We start from the raw sequence: 14,197 nt of genomic DNA, 5'->3' as shown, positions 1-14,197 counted from the left end.
ACACGAGTCAGATCACAAATTCAGTTTTCAGTAACTGAGGTTTATGGCATCAATATAACTATGGTGGCAGCTATGGTTTAGTTTCTTTCTTATAAGTAGCTGAGACAGGCTTCCAGAATACTTTTAATTTCTGGTTATGAAACAAAACTTTAACAGTATTTCAGAAGGTTCTAGGTGTTAAAAACTCCATTACTCACATAAAGATTGTATTTTAATTCCATGGTAAATAATATCAAGCAATAAAATAAATTATTGTATGTTGTTATGCTGTTTCAATGTCCTCTTCTCCCACACCAACCCCTGTCACCCATGCTGGGTGTTGTTGCTATATAGTCTCTCTGTTTCAGCAATCAGAAGGGGGTGGAAAGTCTGTGCTTGCTCTTCCCTTCTCTCCCAATGACATTTTTCTTTTCTGGTCCATGGAATGTTACAATATTAGCGAGTCCCAGAAGAGGTATGGGTAAAGGGGCAAGAATGCTGGGGCAGATTCCCATCCTGTAGGATGTGATGGTAGAGGGGTAAAAATCCTAACATCACCAGTATTACTTGTGCTGGAACTTTCACTAGAGTAAGTTCCACCTGAGACAGATCCCACACCCTCCTTCTTCCCTTCCCCCCAAAATCATATCAATTGCAGATGACAAGATTAATTGGATGAGAGACATTTCTATTCAAAGTTCTCTAAAAACTATGGGCCCCCTTTTTCAGAATGTTTAATACTATGCCACTGGTTGGTGACATGCTTATGGTACTTTGTGTTGATTTTGCAAAACTGAAATAGTAATGGGCATTTCAGTGGTAACAACTGTTGTGGGAGCAGGCTAGATGAAGAGGATATAAATGAAATTAAAGACTCCAGAAAACAGCCCATGGATGTGGGAAAAATACTGTGGGGCAGACAATCTGGTAATAAAGAGCTCGGTGGCCAGGAGCTGTATTTAACATGATTGAGCACTGAGATTTAGAGCCTGAAAAGAAAAGCAGAAAAACAGGTTTGTGCCTCATTAATATGCCTTTAAGAGGAAAAAGAATAGAAGGAGAGATTTCCTCCAGTGATGTAGTTAGCAGCTGTAAATGGCTCATAAAATGCTGTGGAGAGAGGCTGGCCAGCCCTAACCACAATAATTTTAGATCTTGAGTGGTTATGATCTTCATATCCTTGAGGGAATGAAAAGCCTCCAAGGCAGTCAGCCTGCTTCCTTATAGATTTGGTCTCTTTGGTTGGGAGACTAATGCTATTAGTGTAGGGGGACATAAAAGCACATTTGTATAAAAACCAAACAGCCTTTCCCCCGCCTTTAAATAAACGTTAATTAATGATCATTAACTTGTTATATTGAATATGCTCCAATCCCGTACTTGCAGCATCTGTTCTTCCCCAAATGTTCTCTTGCTTAATATTCTGGGACACTGACCTTACCCATCTTCTAATTTTCAGGCTCTTCTTTTTGAGTAAGTTGTTTCCTTGTTTCTGAGGTAAAGATTTTTATTATCAAGTAATCTTGGTGCTTTGTTAAGTAGAACAGCATGCTCAACCCATCCTTTCAATCTGCATTTTGTAGTTAACAATTTCTCCCTCACACAAAGTAGGAAGAAAAGAACTTCTGTGCATTTTTGCCAGCTTCAGTATAAGCAGGGTCATGCTGCAGGGTTTGGAGAAGGCAGTTTCATCTCTAACTTAATAATTGAAAGACAGCCTCTCTGTCTTTTTGCCAACGTTATATTTCTGCATGAGACAGTGAAAAGAGAACATAGCTTTTAACTTCAGAGAAGATAGTTTGATAACAGAACAATGAAGAGGTCTGGATTCAATCTGAGAGAGAGATGATGAGAGGCACTTTAAAACCGATTTCTGAATAAAAAGAGGCTGAAACACATTCCAGTTTAACAGCCTTTTTTATTCAAAGGAAAAACATCTAAATTAAACTGTTAAGAAGTATTACACAGAGACTTTGTGAGTCTAATGCTGGGGGACTAGGCACCATTCATTTGACTTTTTAATCCTCAACCATCCTACTTTTGTCCCCTTCTGTTCATGCTTTATGATGCAATCTTTAATTATATGATGGTGAACTACTTTCTGGGGGTAAATCAGAGTTATACAGTGTTTAGTGGCTGGTAGACTTTTGCTTTTCTTCTTACAGAAGTTAACAAAGGAGGGAATTGTAGGAATAAAGAAGATTGTTGTGGTCTTAGACGTGGGATTGTTGGTCTAGAGAAATGAATTCTCTGCCTTCGCCACAGACTATTCATGGGGTACCTGTTCATGTGGGTACTGTAAAGAAAAAATTGTGGAAGGAAGTAAATCAGGTGGTGGCATGGTAAATAATGTGGGTAAAATACAGCATTAATTAACAATTTCTAAATGAAAACTATTTTGAGAACCGAGGCAGGTGCACTCTGGGAAAAAATAGTACATGACTGTGCTGCTAACTAAAGACTGTCAAAAGCTTCTGTGCCTTAAACGTGGCTGGCTTTTGTCCAAATAATAATAGCTGATCTGAAAAAAGATATGTGCTTTACCTCCTTGTTTTATCTCTTGCAATTCATAGGCATGGGGAAAATAATTAAATACTTTTTAATTTCAGAATGACATGTTTACAAATGTAATCTTCTATACTTACAGGCAAAAATAGATGTAAAGGATATGATTCCTTCCCTTAATCTCTGTTCTGAACACTTTGCTATGCAATATCTAAAGGAAAGAAACAGAGAATTAGAGAATATCTCAAGTTGGAAGGGACCCATAAGGGTCATCAAGTTCAACTCCCTGCTTCTTGAAGGACTACACAAAACTAGAGCATGACTAAGAGTATTGTCCAGATACCCCTTAACGTCTGTCAGCCTTGGTGCCATAAGCACTTTCCTGGGGTCCCTGTTCCAGAGACCGACCACCCTTTCAAGGAAAAGTCTTTTCCTCATGTCCAACCAGGATTTCCCCTGCTGCAGCTTCATTCCATTAAGAGAATCGCTATTCCCTGGGATAAATGCTGTAAGTGTTATAATACTCATAAATACTTAGTATAAAGCTGGGATGATCCCCGGGCTTGGGAGAGGTAGAGAGAAGTGTAAGAATCGTGTAAAATGCTTGAATTTTCAAGATAGCTATTTTAAGTCTCTATGCTGGATTTATTAATAGCATGTGGCTACAGTACAATAGTTTAGTGGAGTTTAGAAGTATGCAGTCATCATCTCAAAATGAGTTAGCTCTGATGCTAGAAGCAAACTAGCACAAACGTTCAGTGTGGGCACACTAAAATAACCTGTGCAGAGTGCTGAGTATTTTAGCTACATTTGTTATCCAACCAAAATCTTCAAAGACAGTTTGTGTAGTAACCTGCATGCAAATGAGATGTAAATAAATGTGAGATAATGATGAAAAATAATAAAAATCTTCAATGTAAAAGTTGCAAACACTGCAAGGCCACTTAAGCACAACTGCAGTATAAGGACTGATCATGAATAAATTTTCATCAGTTCTTAAAAGCAGGTGTTTGTCCATCAGAAGAGCGAGATGAGGGAGCAAACTCCTTCTGAAGGTTACAGTCAAGCTTCATAACGTGTTCCAAGTGGAAACTGATAATTGAATGATGATAATGTTGATGATGTTCTGGAACTAATGGTCCAGAAACTCTTTTCTACTTGCAAGACAGAGAAGTATAAGGACACCTACATCTGGAAGACCTTGTGTACCAGGAAATGAGTTTTTATCTTCCCCTTTTCTCTGTATCTCACTTCTAATGAAATACCATTGCTGTATGTGAACATAAACTTTGCTTCTCCTGTGTTTCTACTGAAGATTATAATTGCATGTTTTTATCTTAATTATAAATTTTATAGGATTCCTACTTCTGCATTTTAATGACAACAGTTTTCTATTGATGCATATTTTTATGTATCATAGTATTTATTCCAGTTTCATTGGCTTTTGACTCAAATTTAATTTGTATTATCCATTTCTGTTAAATAACCAATTTATTGAACTTAAGTACTAGTTTTCTTCTTCTAAATTTATAGCTATTGAAATATTTCCATACGGAATGTGATAGAGGAAGGCTATACTATCCTGCTGCATGAATCAGCAAAATAATAAAACAATGTAGTTTTATGAATTCTGAAACTAAAAGTAGGGTGCTAGGTTTTTGGATTGGTTGGTTAACCAGTATGTTTGAAACATTAATGGCTCTTGTTACTTGTAGCTTTGATCTCACTACTTACAGCGAGGCTAATTGTGGATTTATGTTATTAACTTTTCAGCTTTATGATGATTTCAAATGATGCTGCAGGACAAAGCCCTACTATTGTGCATTTAAAGTTCAATTCTGTTTGCATTCCCCATAGTGACAGTCTAGGATAAAAAACATAAATGTAACATCAAAGCAAATTTATACATTATTTTACTTAATATTGAATAGTGTTTTTAATGTTTTATACTCTAACTGTCTTTGATAGAGATGTGTTTAGACTCTACAGGCACGTATTCACAACTGGATGTTATTGTAACTGTAATGGTACCTGTGATATGAAAAGTTGTCATCTTTTATTGTCAGTGACTCTCTATGAAGTGTGTGTGACAACAGGAGAATTGTGGAATGCTGGAACTGAGGCTGACGTCTATATTTCTGTCTATGGAGAAAGAGGTGACACAGGATCAAGACAGCTGCTCAGGTCTCAGAAACCCAAGAAATTTTTAAAAGGACAAGTAAGTGCTAGGCAGGGTATTTTCTGATATGTTTGACTGACTTTTCTCTCTCAGGTGGATGGTTATCCCAGGCAAGGTGCAACTAGAAAAACCATATTTCCCCAAAATTCCATAATTAAGCCAAAAAAGTTTCTTAAAGTTATGTCAATGATTTTAGAATACAGTTTTAATTTAGAACCTCTGAATTTATGTAACCTCTGTACTTTTGGTTTTAATTCTCCTAAAAATTTGATTTAATAGGTGAAGAGAAAATGAAATTTACATTTTAAATCTGCATATCTAATGTTGGAATCTGTTGTAATTTGTAATTGTTCAGCCAATGTACCTTTCACCAGGTTTCTCTTTTTCTGACTCTTGATCTCATTCATTCAAATGAAACTACTCCCACTGGCAAAGTGATCAGACTTGGTTTATTTTAGGAAACCTGTCTTTCTTGGCTTGTTCTCACCTTATCCTTAACGATATTTCAGAGGATAACCTTGACAGTTCTATGGGTCTCTGGGATTCCACAGCTGAAGAATGCTCTGCTTTTTAGATTTTATTGAAATTTTGTTGATTGATTACAGACTGACGTCTTTGCTGTTGAAGCTGTACACCTTGGACATTTGTACAAGATTGTTATAGGACACAGTGGTCTTGGACCAGGTCAGAAATTCCTCTCCATAGTCACTGAATATTGCTTGCAAAGTTGTTATACATATTATTATAGATAAACTGCATGTAAATTATATTTTATTTATAGTTATATTATTATATGTGAAAATATTTCAGAAGTGAAAGACAAAGGCTTCTAGGAATACTGTTCAAGTGTCACAGTTACCTTATTGTTTCGTCACAGATTTCAAATATTTTGTGTTTACTTTCACTAGACTCTCAACCATTACGTTAAGGGCACCATCTGCTCACGTTCTGACATTTTTGACTAATCCCTATGGAAAAACTGAAGAGGGGGAGTGTCGGCATGCTGAGGCACTGAATGTGTCTTATGCAGTCTGTGCTATAGATAAAACCCGCTATTATAATTTTAGGTCAATTAGTATTATCAGTTACACTGTAAAGATGCAGTTGGAGATTTTGGCTACACTATCTTGTCATTAGACACCCAATTAATGAGGGAAGATTGTGTTTTCAAACTCTTGGGCCTAAATATTATAAAACATAGTAACTTATTTTGAGCCACGATAGCCTGCTAGCTAGTTGATATTTTGATTGGCAAAACAAGTCTTGTGCAATGAATATGTTAAATGAAGGGGGGATGTGCAACACTCAGGGCCTTGGAAGATAGACAGCCCATAAACAAGCTGTACAGTACCTAGTACAGGTCTTGTCTCCAGCCATCAGGGCAGCTTTGACTCTAAAAATCTGCCAGTGGAGCTGCAGATTTTGCAGTTCCAGTAGAAGAGAAAAAGCCATAGGAAGTCAGAATTCATTGAATCTGCCTCACATTAACTTTTTTTTCTCCTCCTTAAATTTATTCTAAGGAAATGGCTGGTTTCTGGACAAAGTTGTGATCAAGGATCCTGTAACAGACTTGGATTATATTTTTCTCTGTCACAGGTTGGTGGTATTTCATTTGAGCTAGGTTTTTAATGAATTTGTAATTACACACAGTTTTTCTTCTGAAATGTCCTGCCAAGGGAATTACATGTTTCCTAAAATGTGAGATGAAATGGTCTGATTCTTCTTACACTCCTCTGAGTTTCACGTGCCCTAAATCTGGTGCATTTGAAGTAATGAAACTCAAATACAAAGTTCTGCCTGGGAACTTGCCATTCTTGTGCCTTGCAAACTATTGAAGAGGTGCTTTTTTTGACACATTCCTCATATCCAACCAACACCTGGGATCTGAAACCAGCAAGTCCACTCATTCTTCCATGTCATCCAATGCAAGGCTTTTTGGAAGAGTAGGTTACTGTTTCTTTAGCAGCCTGATCCTACTTTACTGAAGTTAGTATGGAGATTAACTTGAGGTTCCATGAGCTCAGGATCAGGCTTTAATACCTTGTGAAATGGCAATCACAAGCACAGCTACCCAACCACACCTCTTTTTCTCATTTGCCTTGCAGTCCATCACTTGAGCTGCAACGGAATTTGAAGCAATCCTAACCTCCCTGCCTCTTTCCCTGCAGATGAAGCTGCTCTCAATATCCTGTTCTATAGCTCGTTTGTAATTTTATTAATTCTCAACACCTTATGGAAAAATTATAATTGTTAAAGATCAGTGCAAATATTAGGACTGGTAAAGTCCAGTCACGTATGAATCTAGCTGCAGCTTGCCGGTGGCACCTCGATTCTATTTCCTCCTCTCACTTCTCTGAGTGAATAAATAACTGCCTGAGACAGCTCGGAGTGAGCGATGTGCACACTGAAACTGATTTATGTGTGAGTAAGGGCTTTCTGCCTATCAGATACAGCACCTCAGCCTTGCCTGACCTAATTTTGATTCTGTATTCTAGATGAGATGAACTGCTATGAAGAGATCTATAATGCTAGCTTCATACATAATTTAGGGACAGTTCAAATCCATTTCAGGCAGAAAAATACAGGGTATGTGCTAGTTATTTTTAGAGCCCAACGCCATGCTGCTGATCTTGTTCCCACAGTTTGTGAATCCTTTTGACTTAAATGGAGTTAGACTTAACTTACGCAAGTAGATGTGGAGCAGTCACAATGGTATAGTCCAGGCATGGTGAAATCACTGCCTGTGATGGATTTGCCTCCTTGTATAGGGATTTTCAGGGCATAGAACAATTTCCATCCTTCTGTAGCCTCCTTGCAGACAGGAAGAGCAAACATCATGACCACTGCACCTTTTGTTATCGATCTGGGAATGAGTTCTGTGATTTGTAACAATTGGCTTAGGCTCCTTAGTCCAGGAGTGTGTGTATTTATAAGTTGCATCAAGAACAAACGAAGCCATTTTTGCTACAGTCACTGTCTTTTCACTAAAGTTGCGTTTTTGTGTAGCTGTTTGTCAGCCTTGAGACTTTAATAAATGCAACAGGAACTATCAGTATGCAAATACCACGTACACACCATTGTGGGAGTTGCCAATCAAGGTTATATTACTGAAATGGGTTCTGGTTCTTAGGTGGCTGGACCAGGGGCAGGATGATGGCAGTATTGCTAGAGAACTGGCTGTGACAGACACCAGCACGTTTCCAGGGAGTAAGTAAGAATTGGTGTGTGGGGGAGAACCCAGCGGCACTGCAGCTGTGTCAAATGGAATGACGATGATCTCTAAATTAATTACCCGTTTTTATCTATACAGGACAAGAGCTGGAACTCAAGAGGGAGGAAACTGTAAGAATGTACATTTTTACCTAAGCCATTCAAATTATACTTTGAGTGAAATCAGGTCAGTTGTTCTCATGTATGTCAGATTCCCATGTATCATCTTCTCATAAGCCTTTTCTGCTTGTTGTTTACAAAACTAGTGGGCTGCTGAGAAGTGGAAATTTCAGGAAGGCAATACGCTTCAGTTTTACAACAGGATCACCCAGGGCTTCATTTGTCTCAGTCCAGATAGCAGCGTTGATGCTCTTGGTGACAAGAAAAATAAATATGGTAAAGTATTTTTCATATGGATGTATCCATAAGAGGAGAAAAGGGAGACTTTTTAGTTCACTGATCTCATATAGAGGTTCCTGTAATGAATAGGAGTAGATAATTATAATAAACATTTTTCTTATGTAAATATTTATGTGTATTAATAGCTATAAGAACTCAGAAAATCTTTGCTTGGTTTACATATAAAGCACAAAAAACCTCTCATATGGAATCTTGTCCCTGGCTTTCGCTTACCACATAGAAAATTCTCGTTACCTGCAGTTTAATGCTCCCACAGAACTGCCATAGCAAGGACAACTACAATCTTCTCTAACTAGATCCATCTAAGATAACAAATTCAAATTTCCAGGTATAGTTCATGAGTAGGAAGTGCATCTACATATATAGGGGAGTCCTCCAGAGACAGCTGCACCTTACAAATGGGCAACATAATGTACTGGTATAACAGTTGTTCAACAAATCTGCTGTTGCTGCTGGGAACAATAAGAATGGCACTGCTAGCTTTTATCAGTTTTTTGTAGCTATAAGAGGTAATTGTTTGGAAAATTGGCCATATTTAAAATTTTGGAAGTCATGAGCTATGCTGCAAGATTTGTCTTGCAAATTCTAATATGGATACAGAGAAAATGAATTCTCTTTTCCTATCTGAGAGCTTTATGTTCCCTAACATGGTCTGTTACTTACCATGCCAATTCACTGCTATAGCCCAGTTCATTACACTGGAGTTGGAGCCCTCAGCTCCTTTCTATGGATTTTCTTGTAAAACATATATGCTGATCAAAAGAATTTTTTCCTTGAGCTTTTTCTTGAGGTTTTTCTTCTCAAGACAGTGAAGTACACTGTAGTCTCCAGATGCCTTTTCCTGAAGGAATGAGGGAATTCATTGATCAGAGAGGTCAAACTGTTGAGTTAAACACTTGATTCATTCTTTTCCCTTGAAAATGAGAAATCATTGATTGTAATTACATCCAAATATGAATTAATATACTCTTATGCTTCTAACATTTAAAAAATTTAACTCTTAGGTCTTTTTGATGTAAATATCAAAGGAAGAAATGCATATATATTCAGCAGTCATCAGATGTCACGTCTTGCTCTTGCTCTAGTCAATGGCCACGTAATTGGAAAGGTAGGAAATGCTGCTACTGATTTCTGATGCATAATTATATTTCATTGTATGATTAAAAATAATGCTGTTTTCAGTCTGTCTAATAATTGTGCTTCCAGTCAGATAAAGAGCTAAGAATTGCAGAACTGAACCCAGGAAGCTGCTAATTAATAGGCAAATTTAAACATAGGCCTTTGTCTGTTTTATCACAGTTCACTTTTTATCCTTTGGTAGGATTTTTTAATAGACTAAATGCAGGAATAGCGGGACATTCCAAGCTGTAATTTGTATTGGCTTGTTACATGTTGACAAGGTACCTGGAATGTCCTCATATCTTATTGACACACCTCAGGAATGGGATGAGATGCCATCCAGAGGGACCTGGACAAGGTCAAGAAGTGGGTCCATGTGAACCTCATGAGGTTCAACAAGGCCAAGTACAACATCCTGCACATGGATCAGGTATCAATATAGGCAGGGAGATGAAGAGCTTAAGATCAGACCCTTAAAGAAGGAATTGAGGATACTGGTGGGTGAAAAGCCAGATATGAGCTGGCAATGTATGGTCACAGCCCAGAAAGTCAACTGTATCCTGGGCTACATCAACAGAAGTGCGGCCATCAGATTGAGAGAGGTGATTCTGCCCCTTTACCCTGCTCTTGTGAGACCCCTCTGGAGTACTGTGTCCAGCTCTGGGGGACCTCAACATAAACATGGAGCTCTTAGAGTGAGTCCAGAGGAGAGTCATGATGATGATCAGAGGGATGCAGCACCTCTCCGATGAAGACAGGCTGAGATAGTTGGGCTTGTTCAGCCTGGAGAAGATAAGGTTCCAGGGAGACATCGTTGTGGCCTTTCAATTCTTAAAGGGGGAGTTATAAGAAAGATGAGGACAGACCTTTTTGTAGTGCTTGTTGCTATAGGTCAAGGCATAATGGTTTTAAACTAAAAGAGGGTGGATTTAGACTACACATAAGGAAAAAATAATTATGATGTGTATGGCAAAACATAGGAACAGGTTGCTCACAGAGGTGTTAAGTGATCCTTCCCTGGCAGTGTTCAAGGTCATGTTGAACAGGGTTTTGAGCAACCTGATCTAGTTGAAGGTGCCCCTGCTCACTGCAGGGGGTTTTGTCTAGATGATCTTTAAAGGTTTCTTACAACCCACGCTATTTTATGATTCTGTGATTGATTCTATTATTTCTTCTTTTTGGGTAATATAAATTCTAAGCATTGTTTTTTAAATGCTCATTTTTCCTTTATCTCTTTTTCTAAGTAACATGCCTGTCAAAAGCCAACTGAAATATTCCAGATTTGTTTTGATCCATTTTTATATGTTTCACCTTGCTTTTAAAGTCTTACTATTGCCTTTCTTTCGCAGCACTTTCAGCATGCAAGTAGGCAAATGGGGTTGTAGTAATTGTTTCTTTCTGATGAAAATCTTGTATTGATGAGGGAAGAAACTGTTTCCCTTTCACTTTTTTTAGTTCTTCCTCTTATTTATCCAGTGAATAATTTCATAGTCAAAGCTGGTCCCATTCCTCTTTTACATGATGAGCACTGACATTAGTGGGAATAAAGTACTCTCAGTAGTTAGATTTCACAATGGGGATAGTGTCAGGCTGCCAGGAAAACTGCCAGACCTCCCTGCAGGACTTCCTAGTCTTCACGCTCATAGATGTAATTCTGATACAGAGAACCCCTTGCAGTCTGTCACATTCAAGTATATCTTACTACAGAGAAATTATTAACTGCGTACTTGAATTTGAACTTTCTCTTTTTTGCTTTGCTACTGACATGCTTTATGAGTTTGTGTAACATATAGGAAATCTGGATCTCAATTTCCTCATTTTCAGTAGTACAAGGTGTCCCTTTTCCTAGAGAACTTGAAAAAATGCTGCTGTTTAAAACTTTTTTGGGTCCTTGGAATGAAGATAGATACATGCAAACAAAAATGGCAATACAAAAATTGCAACTGATGTTCTGATGAATACTTAATTATACTTTGATGACATGCTGGCTCACTTGGTTCACAACTGCTTCTAAAATCCATACATATTTTCCTTTACAGTATACTGAATCTGATAGGGGTTTTTTTGAGTATGAAGCTTTTCTTCAGAAGGTAGTGCCTTGGAAATGAAAGTTTTCTCTAGAAATACTAATTCCTTAAAGTCTTAAAAATGCTGCAGAAATGTTAGATTGTTTAGACCAGAATTCTTTTAAATTATTGGGCCAATTAGTAGCAATTTACATTTATTAAAATCCTAGTTTTATTTAAATATGAGAATGGTGATGGAGTTTATAAAAGATGTTAATAAGTATTTTGTTTATCATGTCTTTTATACAATGGGATGACACAGTCTGCAATCCCGAACAGGCAAGCATGAATAGAGTGTTGCTCTGCTCTGTCATGTAAAACCTCTGACTCTTTAAGGACAAGAAAGGATAATTAAATGAAGAGAAACACTGAGACAAGCAAAGGATGGCTGGTGGCAGAGAATTACTGTTGTTCATTTCCCATCTACATCAGTTTTATGTTCCAACCTTTCTTTGCTGCACTTGTGGGCTGAGACCCTAACTTTCTCTCTGATTGAAACACCGAGGTATCTTTCATGTTACCCTCAGACCTGTGTCATCCTAAAATGAATTATCTCTGTCCTTTGAAATTGCAGTCTGCAATGGACTTTGATATCAGGACTGCAAATGTAAAGACATTTTCATACCAGACTGATAATATTGTGGGAGTTTGAACAACACAAAAACTTCACCGTGTTATTTTCTGTTCTGGATTTTAAAACACCTAGTAGATTTTCTAACGATTTATTATTCCTACTTTGTTAGAACAAAGACAAGGTTTGCTGTGAGCTCTGTGTTCACTTTCAACCAAGTGGTTGTGCCATTCTTGAGTCGGCCAGGAACCCAGGTCACACAGTTACCTTCAACCTTCAAGGCAAAGTTGCTGATGAAACAGCCACAGGATACTCTGGGCTTACCAAAGAATTTGTTGTGCATGTCAAGGTAAGGTGGGCAGAGAGAAACGAAGAGAGCTCTTCTGAAATTTCCCGTTACAAAGCAGGTTGTATCTAGTCAAATGTCAGAGGATTGCAGGTTAGAAGAGTGATCCATCTCCACGAGGTGGAGCTAAACCACAGCTTAACAGGTAGGCGGCACTCCAGGTTTCCCTTTGCTGCTCCTCGGGGGCAAGGGGTGCTGACACTGAGGATGGTATTGGCAAATAGGGTGGGCTGCTGCACGGCCAAGATGCATCTCTCGACTTGTTAGGAAACCTTCCAAAAATAGGAAAGTAGGTTCGTACGGGAGGGCTCCATGGAGAATTACTTCATTTGAAAAGAGAACAAGTTCCTTGTCTTGCTGGGCTCCTTGTGCTCTGAATGTTGTGCTATGCTGCTGAGCAAGAAAAAGCAGAGAAGCTGTGGAGTGGGGAAGGATTTCCACTATCCAGGCTAGTTTTCTGCACAAAAAAAAATAAAGGAGTGCTTGGGATGCATCCATTTAAATTTATACAAGGAAATGCATTAATAAGTGCTTAAAATAAATCAGTTTGGTACGGAAGAAAGCTGTGCTATTCAGAGAGGACTTCTTGTCTCCGATCTTTAGGGTGTGTTTCACCATGGTGCGATCATTCTGCTCAACACAAGTCTCAGCCAGGCTCTGTCCCTTAGACCCGATGGGAGCTGCAGCGGAGCAGGTCAGCAGCAGCAGGAATCCTACTGGAAAGTGCATAAAATCAGCTCTGGAGTCTGCATGTTTGAAAGTGTGAGAAACCCGAGAATGTATCTGAAGATCAAAGACGACCAGTGTAATGGAACAGTAAGCAGTTCTTGTTTGTATTTCCCTCTGCAGATAGTTTGAGTAAATTGTCAGTGATAGCAGAAAGTGGGGTTTTTTTTTCCACTTGCTTGGATAAAAATGGGATGAAAAATTATAGATATTTGAACTTTTTCATATCTTTTCCTTCATTTGCCCAAGGAAAGATACAAAAATACAGCAAGAGAAGCTGTGATGTCTATTTGGTGCTTGATTGTAAAGATCTGATTATATTTCTAAACTACTGAGAATACAGATGTAGATAAAATTTATTTGTTCCTAGATAGCATATGACTCTGTCAAGACTGTTGTTCTAATTTTAGTTTTATTAAACAACCAGTTATACTACTGTGAGTTTGGAAGAAGTTGAAGTGATGTTGGCATCCTAGCTAATACAAATGATTCTGTCTGAAATGCAGAACCCGATTTTTTTTCTTTATTAGGCAACCCCATAGAGTTTATTCCTGAAATACCTAAGTAGCCTGCATAATTACTAATAAAAGTATGCTTGGGGGATGGTTGAAATATACTGAATTTTTGGACCTATAATATTCCCCACTTGCTAGGAGTTTAACAATTGCAGATTTACATTTAAGAGCACACAAGAGAATGAGATGTTAGTGTTTGCTCATTAGACACAGTATTTACTAATCCTATGTCTGTTTGCTGATGTAGGCTGATATAATTGTTTTGAATGTGGCAGAGCACAAACATGTTCAGTGGTTTAAAGTCGTATTGAGTCTAAATACATTGATGACAAAAACCACTAATGAATGATTAAGATGTAGGTTGATTAAGTGGAAAAGTCCTTTGAATATATATCCTAGAGTTTGCCTGAATCCTAACAGAAATCAGAATACTTTCACATACCATCTTTCACTTACTCATAGTATGAGATTGGTCTTTCTGTTCAAAAGGAAATAAGCAAGGACAAGATATTTGTGTGTGTGTGCAAGAAATGTAGGACATTGTGCAAAGCATAAAGTTAA

At 38.0% G+C, this 14,197-nt stretch overlaps 1 protein-coding gene across 1 annotated transcript in view; it reads left to right on the top strand.

Moving 5' to 3' along the window:
• RP1 (RP1 axonemal microtubule associated) overlaps positions 1 to 14,197 on the top strand; it is a gene marked incomplete at both ends in the record, with an annotated part of 177,366 nt that overhangs the window by 24,405 nt on the left and 138,764 nt on the right. Inside the window, 9 exons of the mRNA XM_084260605.1 lie at positions 4,551 to 4,702; positions 5,269 to 5,347; positions 6,184 to 6,259; positions 7,794 to 7,870; positions 7,974 to 8,005; positions 8,140 to 8,269; positions 9,298 to 9,401; positions 12,222 to 12,398; positions 12,999 to 13,211. Of these exons, the coding sequence (XP_084116731.1) occupies positions 4,551 to 4,702; positions 5,269 to 5,347; positions 6,184 to 6,259; positions 7,794 to 7,870; positions 7,974 to 8,005; positions 8,140 to 8,269; positions 9,298 to 9,401; positions 12,222 to 12,398; positions 12,999 to 13,211 (1,040 nt within the window). The remainder of the gene's footprint in view (positions 1 to 4,550; positions 4,703 to 5,268; positions 5,348 to 6,183; positions 6,260 to 7,793; positions 7,871 to 7,973; positions 8,006 to 8,139; positions 8,270 to 9,297; positions 9,402 to 12,221; positions 12,399 to 12,998; positions 13,212 to 14,197) is intronic.

Source organism: Gallinula chloropus, assembly GCF_964237585.1.
Source record: "Gallinula chloropus genome assembly, chromosome: 2".
NCBI classification, from domain to species: domain Eukaryota; kingdom Metazoa; phylum Chordata; class Aves; order Gruiformes; family Rallidae; genus Gallinula; species Gallinula chloropus.
Note: the sequence above shows the minus strand (reverse complement) of the source record. Positions and strands in the feature narration are given on the sequence as shown.